This window comes from Chelonia mydas, chromosome 5, assembly GCF_015237465.2.
Source record: "Chelonia mydas isolate rCheMyd1 chromosome 5, rCheMyd1.pri.v2, whole genome shotgun sequence".
Taxonomy (NCBI): Eukaryota; Metazoa; Chordata; order Testudines; family Cheloniidae; genus Chelonia; species Chelonia mydas.
This window is the reverse complement of record NC_051245.2, coordinates 26,697,809-26,716,599: the sequence shown is the minus strand read 5'-3', so window position 1 is coordinate 26,716,599 and position 18,791 is coordinate 26,697,809. Positions and strand designations below refer to the sequence as shown.

Sequence of the window (18,791 nt, the reverse complement as noted above, 5' to 3'; positions counted from 1 at the left end):
TTATAAACAACCATTTTTAGAAGGGGAAATGGGAAAAAACCTTCTAGTTCAGCGGTTCTCAAACTGTGGGTCGGGACCCCAAAATAGGCTGCCACCCGATGTTAATGGGGTAACCTGGGCTGACTTAGACTGCTGGGACCTGGGGCTGAAGCCCGAGGGCTTTAGTCCTGGGCATTGGGACTCAGATTACAGGCCCCTGACTGGAACTGAAGGCTTTGTCTCTCTCCCCATCCCCCGCCCCCACCTGGAGCTTGGGCTGGCTCAGGCTTTGGTTCCCCCTCATGGGGGAATGTAATTGTCGAAAGGGGGTCACGATGCATTGAAAGTTTGAGAACCTCTGCTCTAGTTAAAGCAGAGGGGAAGAAGGAACTAAAATATATTTTTCCCAACTTGGAATTGTGCAGAATAGGTACACTTCACAAAAAGCACCATGAGACCTTAATGACAAAAGGGCCTCTATTTTATCTCAAGTGAAGAACAGCCCCTCCAAGAGCACACTACTTCCTAACAAACACGGAAGCATCGTTACTTTGCATTCACAACAATTTATGATTTAGACAAGTGCCGATCCTGAGACTCTTAGTCTCCTTTGTATAGATACAATAGGTAGAGGGGCTAGGATGAAGAAAAGATTTTCTCAGCCAATCATTGACAGAAAGCTGTGGGAAAGACGTGTTAGAGCAGCTTGGAGGAGATCGCACTTGGCACCCCTAATGTAGCAGGAGAAATGCTGCCTGCGGAGTCACCAACAAAACTTCAGAGGATGTTTCTGTGCTTTCTTGGGAAGCTTCCTACATGAGGAATGGCAAATCCCAACCCTGTTTAATTAATGAGAACAAACCTCACATTGGTATGGCAGCAGGCCAGTTCAGAACTGCAGCTATTAAACACATGTGAGCGCTGTTGCTGGTAATTATTTTGAATGTATGCTTTTTCCCTTTTTTCTTTTCAAGCACTTATTCCACTCACCCCCCAAATTCTTAATCTGAATGCCGACTTTTCAACTTACACATTATATCTGAAGTGGAATGATAGTGGCTCAGTCTTCCAACATGAATTAGATGCCAGCTGGCAGATTCAGATTCTGCGTAAGGAAACAATGGAGACAGTGACACTAGTAAGTCCTCTTTTTCACTTTTTTTATGAAAATGCATTTCCCCTCTCTACCCCCACTCCCCCCCATACATTTTGGAGGGGTCACACAAGCAGGAGAGTTCAGGAAAACATGGACACAGACCTTACGGACTCATGCTATACATAGGTATTGTTCATTTATTTTTATTAGTGTTTGAGAACATCCTAGCACTAAAACAACTGAAAGTGATAGGGAGAAAGGCATGCCATGGCTATTGCACTTACTCCACACGGCACTGGCAGCTTCAGCAGTTTTTGTTCAGTTGTGCAGTGCCAGTGCCATTTAGAACCAAGTGAATTTTACTGTTTCCCTTCCCTGTTATTGTAAGAGTTGTGCAGGTATCTTATGCCCATTAATGGCTCCACCTGCCCCCTCCCCTGCTTGTTTGGTTCTGCAGCATTGCAAAGCCAACCACCTCCTGGAGCCAAGGCTGCATGGACAAGCCCTCCCTCACTCTAGGCCCAGGGATGGTGTGCCAGTTAAATCCAAGGTGCATAACTTTGAATGTGTCAGCCTGCCAGGTCTGTACCAGTGAGATAGCATGGTGAAAAGTGCCGTTTAAGTAACTCAATAGGTTATGGTTGCTCAGTGCTGGTGGGATGGGTAGCAAGTAGAATGAGTTCAACGTTCTTGTCACCGGAGATGAGGACTGGGAGGGGAGATTTTTCTAGGTTAGTCACTCATTTTATCAGAATAGCCACTGAACCTGAACTCCAGATTTTGGGTTCAACGCAGCAGGCTCAAAAGCAGGCAATTCAGATTCCATCCCAAACCATTTTTCCAGTCATACTGTTGATTTAAAGGATTAATCTTATCTTCCTAATAGCTTCTTTAGGATGACCTATATTACTCCACAACCCAGAGCGTGGCTTGCCAGTTCTATTTTAAATGATAAATGTAAAATTTTCTATAAACAAGCCAAATCGAAATACATTACATGACATGCTGTAAAGTTTTCATCTCATAAACTTAAATTCTGCTTAGTTCAATTTTACATTTTAAAAATATTTTGTATAAAATGTGGTAGGATCATAACAATGACAATTGCAGTCTTTGAGTTTTTAGAAAGTGCCCATAAGAAATTAGTTCATCATCATTATGGGAAAAAGTTACTTTAAAAAAGAAAAATATAATCTCCCAGTGGATGTTATTTTCCCAGTGGATCTTATTTTTTGTGGGTCTTTGCTGTGGAGGTACATTTTCCTTATGAAATTGGTCTTTCATTGTTTTCTGTTCCTGATTGGTGACTGCCTTAAGAGTGCTATTAAATAGTCAAGTTTTAATGCTCCTTTTGTTGTCTCCAAAAAGGAGATTCCAGATCTAGTGAAAGCCTCTGTACTTTCCTTTCAGAGTAATAAAAAGCTTTCTTCATCAGTGCTGTTTCCTAGGTTCCTCAAAACTGTATTAAGTATATTGTATTGTATTCTGTGAAAGACTTCTGTTTTTCAAATGGCTGATTACTTTCATTGGCAACTAATGCAGTACTCTGTAAATATAGTGCGTATTATAAAGGTATTGTGTAATGTCATAAACTAAACAAACATTTGGAGGATGGTAGTTCTTCAGATTTTTGTCAACACATGTGACTTTGTTCTGTAAGTTTAATAATTGAGAAAATATGTGCACTAGGGTATGTAGAGATCGTTGCAATTACAGATAAGAAAAGGCATATTATATCACCAGGTCCATCCCCTGTCAGGTACCTCCCTGGACTTCGTATCTAGATGCTGTAACTGTTAAAACATTGGTTCAATATTTAGTTGGGCTAATGCGTAAGGGCCTCCTGCAGCAAACTCTTGCTCACATGAGTAGTCTTCCTACAGGGAGTCCCATTGCTGTTAACAGTGCTGAATGCATGAGTAGTAAGTATTTGCAGTATCTTGTCCTGTATTTTGATTCTTTAGATGTGATTAATAGGAGTGAAATGCTTGCCTGTAATCTCCTCTTGTATGTCAGTGTAGATTGCAAGCATGGACTTACTCAGATCATGAGTTGCTCTTTTAAAATAACCAAACCAATTTAATTCACATAGTGATCTGATTTTAAATTTCTTTTATATTATTATTTTCAGATAATCCAGAAGTATGGTAGGTGCTTCACATCACAGATAAGATGACATGGAGTGAAATCCTGGCTGCTATTGAAGTCAATGGGAGTTTTGCCATTGCCTTCGGTTGGAACAGGATTTCACCTAGAGAGCTCACAACCTAATTCCAAATATTATACAGTGAAGGGAGTGACAAAACAAAAGGGAGAGGGCTGGGGATGACAATGATAAGGGGATGACATCAGTATAATTTTTTTTATTTGCTCAGGGAAGACATGAAGTCTTTAAATCATGGTTTGAGGACTTCAGTAACTCAGCCAGAGGTTATGCGTCTGTTACAGAAGTAGGTGGGTAAGGTTTTGTGGCCTGCGATGTACAAAAGGTCAGACTAGATTATCACAGTGGTCCCTTCTGGCCTTAAAGTCTGTGAGACAGTAAGGCAGGTATTTTATTCTAACAAATAAAGATTAACTTTCTTGTAGTTTTTCATACAAGGACTCTTCACTATCAGTGATTGCAAATGAGTCTTTGTTTCAGTATTAGAATACAAGTGAGCTGGGGGTACTGTGCGGGTGGAGGAATTACAGCTAATTCAAGGCTTTAAGAAAGGTAATTAAGTTCTGATATAGTGATCACAGATTTACATTTCATCCGTCAATGAAGTTGTATAAAGTTAAAAAACTTAAGTCAGTTTGTTCAAGTAGAAAGACCACAGCAAACTTAATGCAATATTGCAAATTTTAAACAGTGCCAATTCCCTCTAAAAGAAAACACTGCTGAATAACAACACTTCCTGTATTACTTTTGTGTCCACTTTGTGATATGTGCTAAAGGCTCTCTGAAGGCAGAGTAGACACCCACAAAACAGAAACATTTCATTCTAGAATGAATATCTAAAAAACATACAGAGCTAAAATGTTTGTGATGAAGCTTTTTATATCTGAATACTCAAGGAAACAGTTTTTAACATTTACAGAGCACCTTGCTCTGTGTGTGTGTGCGTGTGTGTGTGTGTGTGTGTGTTCACCCAACATTGAAACGTAGTCACTGCTTGGTTGGAACATAGCAGTTGTTAATTGTGCACAGCAAAACCACTGAACAATTTAGGTCAGGAAATAAAGGATATCTTCCAGAGTTGAATGTAGATGGGGGGTTGAATGAATTTCCTAAGCTAGAACTGGACCAGGAACAGTAAATTTAAGTTGTTTTCTAGTAGTAAACTGTCTGTTTTAAAGTGTATTCATTTTCCAGCTTCAGACTAAATCCTATGCCATAATTAATGAACTTTTAAAATGTCCATATGTTCTTCAGAGATATTATTATGTGTAAAATGTAATTATGTTTTCAGCACAATTGAGTAGTTTGTCAGTATTTAGAAGCCCAAATGAGAAGAATTTAGTTTACTTCTGTAATTAGCTATTGACTTAGCACCATTCTATCAAGATCCAGGTTTAATATGTTTCCTGTGATGCCAGCATGTTTTCCAGTCTTGAGGTAGGGTAGGGCCTTGGTAAAGAGGCCAGGTGGGATGACTGCTTTCTACTCATGCTTTAAAAAAAAAAAAAAAAAAATCACCAGTTGAAAACAGTTTCTAGTAGAGTTGGCTGATCAATGCAGACTGGCCAGAATTGTGGCCAGCATTGAAATACAACTTTACAATATAATAAACAGCACTGAAAGACTATCCCTGCTTACCAGTTAGTTCTCTCTACAAATCTTTGGTGATTAATAGGAGTGGTTGAAAATTTTCTGTTAAAACTGCTTTTCAATGGAAAATTGGGGAGGAGTTGGGGCTAAATAAAGTGTTTCATAAAGTGTCTGCTTCCTATGAAAGACTTCAACTTTTCATTAAACAAACACTTGAAAACCAAAGTGGTTTTGGTTTTGGCTTTGGCTTTGGCCAAAACCTGAAAATTTTGTATACAGAAATGCCATCACAGTGTCTCTTGACACTATTATCCTCTATGGGTTGGGTTCCCTAGCTGGACAACACCTTCCATGAGGCAGTGTGGCGGCTTAGCACAAGGGGAGTCTGTGGTACATGGGATATTGGTCCAGGTAGGGAGCCCGGCACATAGAGGAGAATGGGGCATGAGGGACTATGCCAGCATTTCCTATTTGACATTTTTCAGTTGAAACTTTTGCCAAAAATATGAAATTTCCTTGGAAAACTTCAGCATATATGATTTTTTTCATTATTATGGGGGGTTTGGGGGTCAAAATTTTCATGGGGGGAAACCCCATTTTCTAAGCGATACTAATTTAGGTTGTAATGCCTGTAATGTCTATCTTTGAAAAAGCTTTATTTGTTTTTCTTTTTAGATGAATTATGATTCAAAATTGACTGGCAAAGACTCTATTGTTTCTTGGAATTGGACATCTGACATACCTTTGGAGTGTACTTCACACCATGTGAAAATTAGATGTTATATTAATGATCTATATTTTAGTGGTAGGAAGGAATGGAGTGAATGGAGCCCAATTAAAACAGTTCCTGGTACGTTTACTTTCTTGCATGTTGCACAGAATTTAGCTACTTTTAAAATTGTGCTGAATTCAAAATAAACGTTAAATGAATAATATTACCTTTTAATTCTGAAAGTTGATAGACAATTGTAGATCTTGTGGGACTGTTTCAGTTAAATATGTAAAGATGTGTAAAGTGCAGTAACAAATGTTTTGAGTGGGTGAAACTTGTTAAAAATAGATTTCTGTACATTTTACAAGAGAGTTTTTATGCAAAACAGAATAGCCTGGGTGCTCCTACTTTGTATTAGCACTGACCAGCTGAATATATAAGAAAGTAATATTACTTTACTGAGCTATAAAAATCATTTGATCATGTATTATTTTTCTTCCTCCTAGGAAAAGATACTAAGCTCAGTAGTGCTGTGGTTTTTCCTCAAGACAAAGTGGTACTAGTGGGCTCAAATGTCACATTTTGCTGTTTATACAACGACGGGGAAAGTATAAAATCCATGCAATATGGATCAAAAAGTTATTCACTTCTTCACCTCAGCAAGCGGAGCAGTGCAATCCAAGTGCAGAATGTCAGTGCTTCAATTCCTAGTGGGACAAATGTATGGTGCTCGCTGCTGCCAGATAATGCGGCAGGAACAGTATTATTTGTAGGATGTAAGTATACCATACTGTTACTGAAATGAGGTTCACTATGGTTTATTCACCTTGATAAAATCAAAATATAAGTAGGAAACTAAAAGGTTTTATGACTCCAGCCCTCTTGCTTTTAAAACAGTGGTTTAGTTTGGCCTATCTGGTTTCCAAGGGTAGGTTACATTTGGGGGGTGGGGTGGGGGGATGTTTGGTTTTTATTGTAATGACCCAGTTAACTCCCCCAATGCTCAGATGCCATAGTGATAAAGATGCAGTGTAAACATAATAGAAATAGATAATCTCCAGTAGAACCTGGCAGCTCAAAGCCATCATGTCACTGCTATTCATGATCATGTGGGAGAGCAATAGGAGATGCCCCAGATCCATCAAAGTTGTGATGAGCGTACGTGGGATGGGGGAGAGACAAGGAGGAGAGGTAAAGAGCTGCTGAGAGCATCCTTACCCACCTGAGAGTGGAGTATAGAAAGCCCCCCAGTGTCCAGGGTGGGGGATAAGTGTCTCCATCCTCAACTTCCCACTAGCCAAGTATGTAAAACAAAATATCAATTTTATATCCATTTTGATTATCTCTGATCACTGAAGAGGGGCAGGCATGTTATAGAAGAGGACCCTCTCCTGATTTTTGGTCTGTCAAGAAGTGGTGACTATTCATGCACAAATAAGTCATTACCACTCTTATTTTATTGGCTTCTGCCCATCATATATGTACAGTACCCTGCCTAAGTGTGAAATGTTAGCAGCGAAAACTCTGACTCCTAGCAGAATGTTTTTGTGACTGTCAGAAGCTCTTTCTTCTGCCTGTTGCATTTCCAGAGTCACCGTTTATATGGCCCAGAACACTTTGCTTGAAGATGAGCCATTGTTTCACCAGTTACACTTACGCCTGTTCCTTTTGCAAAGCCCTAGAATTTCTTATTTGAGTCTGAAAGGGCAAATAGTAGGGCAAGAAAGCTAAGATGTTAAACTTTATGTTACCAGCATTTCCAGCTGAATCTCATTTAGTGTTAAACTACCAAAAATACACATTGTTGTGTTCAAAGTGGCAGGTTGAATGTTGAACTTCCCTATCCGGTGCAGTAGCTTTTGGGTGCCTTATTATGGTAAAGCATCAAGTTCTGAAATTATTAGTTTCTCATGGAAAATATCTTTTGAATGGAAAAACTTTAATCTGTTTTAGATACCAAATCATTAGCTGCTTGTGTAGGGTCACAAGCCTCAAAAACCTCCTACAAACATAATAAGAAAAGGAGTACTTGTGGCACCTTAGAGACTAACCAATTTATTTGAGCATAAGTTTTCGTGAGCTACAGCTCACTTCATTGGATGCATACTGTGGAAAGTGTAGAAGATCTTTTATACACACAAAGCATCTTTTACACTTTCCACAGTATGCATCCGATGAAGTGAGCTGTAGCTCACGAAAACTTATGCTCAAATAAATTGGTTAGTCTCTAAGGTGCCACAAGTACTCCTTTTCTTTTTGTGAATACAGACTAACATGGCTGTTACTCTGAAACCTACAAACATAATGACACCTTAAAACAAAATACTGCAAATGTTTAGTTCATCTTTCCCATAACAGGCAATTTCAGAGTTCTGTGCTTTTCCTACAGTGGCAGAGGGCACCACTAACACCTTCAACAACACAGTGCAGCTCCTTGCCAGTTTTAGGTGTATATTACATCATAGGCAGTGGGGAAATAAACACCACCTTAAACTTGGAGACTAGCAAGTAAGCAGAGAAGCAATCCGTTGTTCAATAGGCTGTTTTTAAAGGTGTGTGTTTATACTTCAGTCTGCACATTCTGTTACTGATTTTGAATCTTAAACAGATCATTTAAAAAAAACAAAAACAAAAGAACCCTTTTGGGGGGGGGCATCCCTCTAATATACCGTCCAGTCGTATGGAATTTTTAAAATGGATAACTCTACATGTAAATATAAGTCAGGGATGCACAAAATATTGGCTGTAGGTCAGTGACAGTGCAGCCCACAAAGGGTTTGCAGATGTGTCCATCCTTGAAGGTCTAGTGTGTTCAAGCCACTTCCTTCCTAGCGTTTTACAAACTCCTGTCTCTCTGCCGCCTGCTCCATGAGGGGAGCGGAGACATCTTGTTTGGATGCACCAGTCCAGCAAGACAATGGGATGTAGGGGAAAGGGAAAAGATAAGAAGCCAGACAGAAAGGGGAAAGGGACAGTGCACCATCTCTATCTCAGGGTGTTTATATGTGCTTTAGAGATGTCAGTTTGAGGACCTGTGGCTCTGGTGAGCTAAGTGCTCTTCCCCTGGCACATTAGACCTATATTCATTGTGTACGCTTACATCACTCACACTGTTCCCTCTAAGCTGTGCGCGTGCACACAGATCCTAAACCCTGTGCACACGGCAAAACACTGCTCGCACAACAATTTGAACAGAAACACAACAATTTGCACAGAAGAAATTTTTTGCGCACACGGCCTGTCAAAAATTTGCACAGAAGAAATTTTTTGCGCACATGGACTGTCAAAAATCAGAGGGAATATTGGTCTCTCATAATCCTAACTGAGACATCCTTACCACTCACGCCAAACAAACGCAGTGTGAAGCCTGTCCCGTCCAGGGTGGCCAGAAAGAAACTGGTTTCCTGGCTTCTGGAAGGAAAGATGCCCACAAGCAGCTGGAGAAAGGAGCTCCCTAGAGGCTCATCCCCATCACAGCTACTCAGCTCTACCTTTTCTGGTTTCTAGGGGGAGTATGGCATGTCATTCTGCAGTGACTCCTCTACGGAGAGAGCTGCCATCAATCCTATGCCAGGGATTATGATCATTGCAGTCCTGGGGACTAGAATTGAGGGACAAGCTTAAATGAAAGTGGGGGATGGAGACTTGTAAAGCATCTTGGAGGAGGATGACATGTGTGGTCTTCTTAAAAAAATCAGAAACTTTTAAAATAAAATACAGTGTGGCACATGTACTAAGTATTTCATGTTTCATAGAGTGCATGTGGGTTCACTTGTTTGAATAATTTGTTTAAATGGATTCTAAGCGACAGTGAGGCCTGCACTTGCCAAAACATGGCACACAACCTAATAACCTTCCTAAATTGCTTGTAGGCAAAATTGTGCAGTTTGGGATCTTGAAACATGTTTTGTAAAATTGTGTAGTGCTTATAGTTCAGTGCCCTGATCCTGCAAACACTTATATATGTGGTTAACTTTAAATACAGGAGTAATCCCATTGTCTAGTGCTTGACTTCAATGGGCACTGTTAATGTGCTTAAAATTAAGCACACACATGACTGTTTGCAAGTTTGGGCCATAATTGTCACTGTTTATTTATGCTACATGTTCTGGAAACAAAATATTGCTTTCAGCAGTTAACAGATTTCCAAGCAATTGTCTGACCTTCTATGTTAGGACAGATTCTGTGAACATGCAGGCTAATTGTTTTGTCTTACTTCTGTGCTACAGATGCCCCTGATACGCCACAAAACCTGAACTGTGAAACAAGCACCTTTATTACTATAACATGTAGCTGGAACCCAGGCAGACCCACGGGACTGTACAGTCAACGGCAAACAAAGTATATTTTATTTGAAAGGTAAAGCCATTTAGCAAGGAAGGATTAAAAAGTTAGAATACAAATTGGTCCACTATGGGCTTCCCAGGATACTGAATGACTGCTGCATGCCCACTCAAGTCATTTAAACTCTCCACTGCTTAGAGCTTAAAATAAATATAAAAATACACAGGAAGTTGGAACTAATTTTTAAATTACTTGAAGACAGAATCACATGATTGCAATATAGTGCTGCAGTAGTACGGTGATAGTATAGTCAGGGTTGGGGGGCACATTTCTTTATAAGACATTTGATGATGATAGTTATATTATTTATTACTTATATTATGGTAGAACCTTGAGTTCAGGGCTCCATTGGGGTAGGCACTGTACAAACATGACAGAAAGAAGATCCTTGTCCTGAAGAGCTTACAACCTAAGTGTAAGACTGTGGACAACAGGTGGATAAGACCAACAGATGCGGGTGCAGAGGAAAACAATGAGATTGGACTGGTCAACACAAAAACCAGTAATCACGGCTGCCTAACATTTGTTGAGGGCTCTCGAGCCAAGCTTTGTCATCGTTGTTCTGAGTGCACAGTGGGCTATTGCAGCCCCAAATACATGGAGCTACCCCTAAAAACCACTCAAATTTCTGCTAGTATAGATGAGGATGGCTGGTTGCTTACAGAGAGCATATTACACTTATGCTCTCTGTTCGGCACTGGCTTTCAGTTTGTTTTCAGATGCCATTCAAGATTTTGGCTTTATTGTATAAAAACCTAGATAATGTGGGTCTTGGCTACGGGATGGACAGCTTCTCTCCTGGTGTGGCCCAGAGGCACCTGAGATCAGCTGAGGTACACAAAGTGCCTGACTCTGATTTAGATGGGGAGGGGCTGGTGATTGGTCATCTTCAGTGCAAAGACCTTAAAACTAGAACCTACTCCTTCTGCTGGGTCAACTAGTTCCTGATTCTGGAAAGCACTAAAGCAAATACTTAAATCCTGTTAAAGATAGGCATGTGCTTCAGTGCTGTCCTGAATATGGATATTTTCCTGAATCAGGGCTCTAAAGCCTAGTTTTGACCTCAGGGCTCACTACCGAATCTATCTATTTTCCCAGGCTTCTGAGGAAGTAAGGGTGGAAGTAAAAATTAAAGTGAGGATGAATTAGGTTGCGCTAGGGAGAAGGAAAGAGATTCTCTTTGGGCTGGGAGCCATGGATTTTGTGACTAATGCCAATCCAAGCTACATTATGTCATTAAATTGTATGTACTATACAATGCAGCATGGGGTAGGCAAATAATGACACTGCATTAACTAAATAATGGCATAGTGACTTGCCATTCATTCCTTTTAGCATCTACATCCAGTGAAGTCTGTACTAAGAAACTTCAATTCAGTGCTGTTAAATGCGTTGCTCAGAAATTAAAAATAATCTTTTTTTCAATTCACAGAATATCTAGAGAAAATGTTACATGCGAAGTAAAGGAATTGAATAAGAAACATCACTGTGACTTTCCAGTGCATGCTAATCAAAAAATCTACAGTTTCACACTAGGAGCTTCCAATCCTCTTGGTCGAGCAGAATCATCGCTCTTAATTGATGTAAATCAAAGAGGTGAGCATTTAACAAGGGTGCAAAACCAAAAAGGGTTATTAAATAGAGGGTTAGTGCAATAGATAATAACTCATTGGGCACTCAGGAATCAATCCTGAAGCACTTACACGAGAGGAAAGTGATCAGGAACAGTCAGCATGGATTCACCAAGGGTAGGTCATGCCTGACTAATCTAATCGCCTTCTATGATGAGATTACTGGTTCTGTGGATGAAGGGAAAGCAGTGGATGTATTGTTTCTTGACTTTAGCAAAGCTTTTGACACAGTCTCCCACAGTATTCTTGTCAGCAAGTTAAAGAAGTATGGGCTGGATGAATGCACTATAAGGTGGGTAGAAAGTTGGCTAGATTGTCGGGCTCAACGGGAAGTGATCAATGGCTCCATGTCTAGTTGGCAGCCGGTATCAAGTGGAGTGCCCCAGGGGTCGGTCCTGGGGCCGGTTTTGTTCAATATCTTCATAAATGATCTGGAGGATGGTGTGGATTGCACTCTCAGCAAATTTGCAGATGATACTAAACTGGGAGGAGTGGTAGATACGCTGGAGGGCAGGGATAGGATACAGAGGGACCTAGACAAATTGGAGGATTGGGCCAAAAGAAACCTGATGAGGTTCAATAAGGATAAGTGCAGGGTCCTGCACTTAGGACGGAAGAACCCAATGCACAGCTACAGACTAGGGACCGAATGGCTAGGCAGCAGTTCTGCGGAAAAGGACCTAGGGGTTACAGTGGACGAGAAGCTGGATATGAGTCAGCAGTGTGCCCTTGTTGCCAAGAAGGCCAATGGCATTTTGGGATGTATAAGTAGGGGCATTGCCAGCAGATCGAGGGACGTGATCATTCCCCTCTATTCGACATTGGTGAGGCCTCATCTGGAGTACTGTGTCCAGTTTTGGGCCCCACACTACAAGAAGGACGTGGATAAATTGGAGAGAGTCCAGCGAAGGGCAACAAAAATGATTAGGGGTCTGGAACACATGACTTATGAGGAGAGGCTGAGGGAACTGGGATTGTTTAGTCTGCAGAAGAGAAGAATGAGGGGGGATTTGATAGCTGCTTTCAACTACCTGAGAGGTGGTTCCAGAGAGGATGGTTCTAGACTATTCTCAGTGGTAGAAGAGGACAGGACAAGGAGTAATGGTCTCAAGTTGCAGTGGGGGAGGTTTAGGTTGGATATTAGGAAAAACTTTTTCACTAGGAGGGTGGTGAAACACTGGAATGCGTTACCTAGGGAGGTGGTAGAATCTCCTTCCTTGGAAGTTTTTAAGGTCAGGCTTGACAAAGCCCTGGCTGGGATGATTTGATTGGGGATTGGTCCTGCTTTGAGCAGGGGGTTGGACTAGATGACCTCCTGAGGTCCCTTCCAACCCTGATATTCTATGATTCTATGATTCTAATATGGAATGTTGCATTTGTAATTGGTTTTGGTTTATTTTCTTCATTGGTTTGGATTCTCAGTAATTGGGATTAAAGGTCCTTTTTTCCCCTACTGTGTGTGCTGACAAGCAGGTAAGGATGTGGTGAGATGACAGATCTGCACAGAAACCATATAGCTTAGCCCCATGTTAGGAGAGAAATCTTATGCATGCACTAGTAACTAGCTAAATATCTGTAATTTTCGTGGCACATAATATTCCAGTCAATTCTAATAACTAAATTTGCAACATTATTAGGACCCAATCCTGCAAAGTCTTATGCGCGGCCGTGGTGGCCTTAACTTTCTGCACTGAGAGTGACACTGTGACTTCAGTGTATCTGCTCATGGTGCATGATGTTATTAAACACATGCATATGTCTTAACAGGATCATGTCTTTACAAAGTAGCAATAAAATGTGGCACTTACCTTCTGTGCCTCCATAACACATGCATGCATTTTGTGTCCTAACAACTTCAGTGTTCATATTTTCCTCCTGAAAACTGTAATGGCAAATAATAAATAGAAAATTGCATTTAAATGTTTATTATAGAGCTTGCATTTTTAATACATTTTTCCATGTACAGCAGCTTTATTATTTGAATTGGCAATGCAGTTGCAAAATATCATGTAATGTTGAAATAGAATTGTCTCAACTACTTAGAATGTAGGGTTGTTGTACAGATGCTGTTCTTTGCCATTTCCCCTCTGCCATTTCAGTTCTCTTCCTTCTGCATGCAGTCTTTCTATCCTTCATTGGTACTATTACTGTGCAGATAGTTCTCAGACACAGAGTGCACACATCCCTGTATCTGTCAGGTGACCAAAGTGCAGGGTTTGCATATGCATTGTGTGCTTATTTCCCAAAAACATCGAGTCCAGTGGCTGAGAATCTTCTCAACAGGAGGCATAGAGGATCTGTGGCCAGTATTCAAAGCCCTGGTCTACACTAGGGGGCAGGGATCGATCTACGTTATGCAACTTCAGTTACGTGAATAACTTAGCTGAAGTCGACGTACTTAGATCTACTCACCGCGGTGTCTTCACTGCGGTGCATCGACTGCTGCTGCTCCCCCATCAACCCTGCCTGCGCCTCTCATGGCGGTGGAGTACAGGAGTCGACAGGAGAGTGCTCGGAGGTCGATTTATTGAGTCTAGACTAGACGCGATAAATCGACCACCGCTGGATCGATGGCTGCCCACCGATCCGGCAGGTAGTATAGACATACCCAAAGATAGAAGGAGGACAAAAGAGGTGAAGAAATGAAAAGAGCTGGGTGGGAAATGGTGTGTTATGTAACATTGCCCTGCTACGTTTGGTAGGATATGAGTTTTATATTTTTGCCCCACTTTCCAGTTATTAATTATGGATGTTTTTGGTTAATTTCCTGTTTGATCAAATACTGATATGATCTTGTGAAACAGCCACTGTGATCTTTGAAAGTGTAGCTATTTTATAGTAAAATCAGTAGCAGTTAACAGGAATAATGTTATGCTGTAATTTTACTTTTAATTCCTTGGGCCATTATGCCAATTACTGCTTCTGACTAAAATAAAACTATTCCCACTAGTGTCAGCCAAATTTTCAGTATGGACAAAAACTGCTTGCTGGCGTGCCTTCATAGCAAGAGACTAATATATATTGTTTGATTTTTAAAACAACACTCAGCTGTCACAATAATTATCAATCTGATGAATGTTCTGTTCTGTTGATTATTTTTGACTACTTTAAAAGTAAGATTTTTCTTACGGAATTAAAAATAATAATAAAGCTATTATTTATCACCTTTAAAAAATCCTAGTTGATTTTCTTTATAAATTTAATTTTCAGTTAATCTGGAAACTCCTGATAAATTCACTGTGAGCGCTAATAGTTCAACAAATGCCCATCTGTCTTGGTATATACCTGGCAACTTTATTCAAATCAGACTTTTGTGTCAAATTGAAATTAATAACAGTAATTCAGAACGACAACTGGTGAGTATTATTTTTAATGTAATTTTGCTCTGCTGAAATGTTGATGGTTTTATTGAAATGCATTTCTTTACAATTTTGTACCAGTAAAAGAGAAACTGATAGGTTATACCAATAGGAAACTGTGTTAAATGTCAAAAGTCTAGCTCCTTAGCTTACAGAAAGAAAAGGAGTACTTGTGGCACCTTAGAGACTAACAAATAAGAAATATATTTGTTAGTCTCTAAGGTGCTACAAGTACTCCTTTTCTTTTTGTGAATACAGACTAACACGGCTGCTACTCTGAAACCTAAGCTTACAGAGAAGCTCTAGTCACGTTTACTTCCAGTTCTTTTCACAGTGCAGTGGTAGGTCATAACAGGCTAAAACTAAGTAGTGTTTTGAGACGTTACAAAGCATTAAAATTAGCCATAATATTTGAGTTCTATCATAAGTTTGCAAAATTGCTTTTCTGAAGATGTCTCTTTATTAAATTGCCACTTTTAGGCGATAGACTATAGTGGTTGTGTCTTTGGGAGTTAGGTAGCACTCATGCACACATTATCACTACTCTTGTACTCTGAAAATTTTCTTTGAAGTTGTTTTAAGATTCCAGTCTTGCAGTTTCCAAGTCACTTTTACAGTTGGTGTAAGTGGCATCTCAGTAAATGCTATGTACATGTTTGTCAGCTATTTCAGCAATTCGTTACTGCAATCTGTGGATGATATAAAGAATGAGAGGGGAAGAATTTTCCCGTTGAGCTAGATGAGCCGCGTGTGTCAGTAGGATATCCCGACTGAAGTCCTCTATGTCTGTCATTTAGAGAAAACTAAAAGCACCTGTTAGATGTTCTCAAAATTTCAGTCAAAGTTGAAGAGGCGAGGTACACTTCCTGGAACTTGATGCTGATTGGGATTCAGTGGCCATGCACACAGTACAGTTACTATGAGTTCTGTCAATTTTTTTCCCCCCCATGCAGCCATCATAAAAGGTCCCTCTCAGGCTAGATCTACACTAGAGGTGGGGGTGCGATTCTGAGCTCACATATACATACCTGTACTAGCCCTGCTCAAGCTAGCCTGCTAAAAATAGCAGTGTAGTTGGGGTAGAACATGTAATGGCTCAGGCTAGCTGTCCTGAGAACATTCCTGCTTGGACTCCCTGGAAACTAGCCTGAGCCGCCACCCATGTTAGCCCCGACACTGCTATTTTGAGTGAATTAAGTCGAGCATCTCTACGCTAGCTGAGAATCACACCCCCCCTTGCTCCACGTATAGGCATAGCCTAATTTAACGTTTTTACAGCCTCCAGAAAAACTCTTAAGGTCCCTTGCAAAGCTGCTCTATTGTGCTGGCAGCAGCAGACATTTTATTAATCCCTTTTTAAACCCTTTTATTAAACCCTTTTTAAGGTTGTAGATTACCACGTCTTCATCTCTTAAAGCTACCGTTACAAAAAAAAATCTACTGTAAGTGTGTAACACCTGAGAACTCAGAAAGTATTAGGGATAAAGAGCTTTTACCATATCCTGGAGCCTGATCCAAAGCCTGCTGTAGTCAGTGGAAAACATTTTTTTTTTGGCAATGTCTGTGTTTTTGTTTTTTAAATGAACTACACTGGGGAAGTCTCTGGGTTTAAATATAGCTTCATGGGCTAGTGTTTCAAAGCTGTGTTGACCTGGTCTTTCTAAGCTGTGCACTCCAAAATCTTGATTTATATTCTGTGGTTTGAGAGATTTTGAGTCTTTTGTATTAAAATTATAAAATGTGCTAAAAAGTACTAGTAGGTTAAGTACCACAAGTAAAAACCATACAGGTTGCTTGAGGGTTTGAGGGGAGAGCAGAAAGAAATGACATTTAGACATGAGTAAGTTTAGACCTAGGTGGCTGCTATTGAAACACAGGTCGAAACTTTACAAAAGATGTAGCTTTGTTACCTTGTTCTCCAGACGCTAGAGCAGGGGTTCTCACAAGACATGTTTTGGTGGCCTCAGCGTGCGGCCACCAACTCTTGCTGGTGCCCGCTCTGACAGTTTTTTCCCTAAAATACTTAATTAACTTTAGGAAAAAACAAATAAAAATGCATATATACATGTCCAAATCATTGTAATGTATTTATGTAGAGTTTTTTTTCCCAGACAAAAGTATTGACAGTTGTCTCTATTCTTTACTGGACCTAAACAGAATAGAAACACAAAGAAGGTGCTTTCCATGTTTTGCCTTTTTGTTTTGTTTTTTTTTAAGACTTGCTAGTTAGTAAGTCTGCTACTATGAAAAGCGATATTTGTATATTTGTTAATATTACTTTTCAGAGCAGACTTACTCAGCCCCGGCAAGATGGGGGACAAATTAAGCCCTGGGTGGGGAGGTGGGAGCGGAGGTGCAGTGGCAATTGGAGGGCTGGAGGAGGCAGCAGAGGCCAGGGCAACGGTGGGGGTGAGCCTGGGGCCAGAGCATGAAACTCTGTGGCTGGGGGAAGGACCCTGGTTCCACATGGATGAAGGCCCAGGAAGGCGGTGAACTCCCACTGATCTCCTGCTCCTACGGTGTTTATGGCTCCAGAAGGGGGCAGGGACCAACTGCTGCTGGTCAGCCCACGGGAGGAGCTGCTGCTTTGCCCCCATCACTACCCAGGAGGCTGTGGCCGCACGAAAAGCCCCTGGTGGCTGTATGCGTGGCCACATTTGAGAAACACTGTGCTAGAATATAAGTGAACAGGGTACAGTGTAATTAAGGAATAGATGTGAAATTGTTATCGATACTGCAAGATGTTTTGGTGACGGTGGCAGAAGCTTTTCCACTCATATGCTCAATTGCTGGCTTTTTGACATTTTCTATTTGTCATTTGTATTAGAAGAAAAATTATAACTAATTTCAGACTAAAATTCACTTTGGAGACCAGTTCTTGGCAGCCAGGATAGATGTGTATTGATAAGTAGATTCAGTAAGAAATGTTCCCAGGGTCAGGATTTCTCACATCAGCCGTGGCAGTGAGTCACTGTACACATTTATAGTAGTATGCATATGTGTGTCACTATTATGCACTGTTTTAACTGCTTTAAACTCAATACTATGCAATTGACTGTTTATACTAAAACCTGATTATGATTATGTCTGCTTTCCTTCGAAGAAAAAAGGAGCACTTAGCAGGAATACTGTTACTGGTATATATTTTATTTGAATGACATGGATGTTGGTCAAGCGTTTTTTCTTGGGTGTGCTTTGTGCAGGCACCATTTTACAGAGGAAGAATGTTATTTATCTGTCCAGGTTTTCATACCATGCCCATCACTTGAGCATAGGAGCACCCCGGGTGAAATCCTGGTCCCATTGAAATCAGTGGGGATTTTGCCATTGATTTCAGTGGAGCCAGGATTTAATGCATATGTAGAAAGAGTGTTCAGTGATAATAGCTGTCATATATAGCCTCGTGGAACCGGCTCAAAAGAAAGGGGTATTCAGATTATGGTCAGTGGACTACCAGTCCTTCCTGGTGGTTCAGAGAGTGCAATACTTTGGGGAATCAAATCGTAGGGGGCTGGGAAAGCAGAGAGAGCGTTGTGATTACTCTCCTTTATGGTATAGGATAATTCCCAGTATCACATGGGATACAGCATCTCATGTTGACAATTTAGTATATACCCACATGCATTTTAAAGTAGTTATTGGTATTTTAATTTCTATACTAGGTGTAACTTCTTATGATAGGCCCCTGAAAAACTTTCACTGGTGAACGGTGATTTTATGTAAAATATTTTCCCTATATATTTTCTTTCATTTACATTTATTTCCCCACATATTCTGGTTTGGAAGCTTTTTAGCATACATTCCCATTGCCCGTTAAAAGAGACTACATCCTACGAGACTTTATATAACAGATTCTTCTTAAATAATCACACAGATGCCTGATAGTACAACTTTAATACTGTAGTTGACTTTTCAA

The 18,791-nt window shown here is 40.4% G+C and overlaps 1 protein-coding gene across 3 annotated transcripts in view; it reads left to right on the top strand.

The window, feature by feature from the left end:
* LIFR (LIF receptor subunit alpha) overlaps nt 1-18,791 on the top strand; it is an 88,393-nt gene that overhangs the window by 46,587 nt on the left and 23,015 nt on the right. For all 3 annotated transcript variants that reach the window (XM_037902698.2, XM_037902699.2, XM_043547425.1), the window contains 6 exons: nt 954-1,117; nt 5,505-5,679; nt 6,048-6,317; nt 9,771-9,900; nt 11,318-11,481; nt 14,727-14,872. In XM_037902698.2, the coding sequence (XP_037758626.1) occupies nt 954-1,117; nt 5,505-5,679; nt 6,048-6,317; nt 9,771-9,900; nt 11,318-11,481; nt 14,727-14,872 (1,049 nt within the window). The remainder of the gene's footprint in view (nt 1-953; nt 1,118-5,504; nt 5,680-6,047; nt 6,318-9,770; nt 9,901-11,317; nt 11,482-14,726; nt 14,873-18,791) is intronic.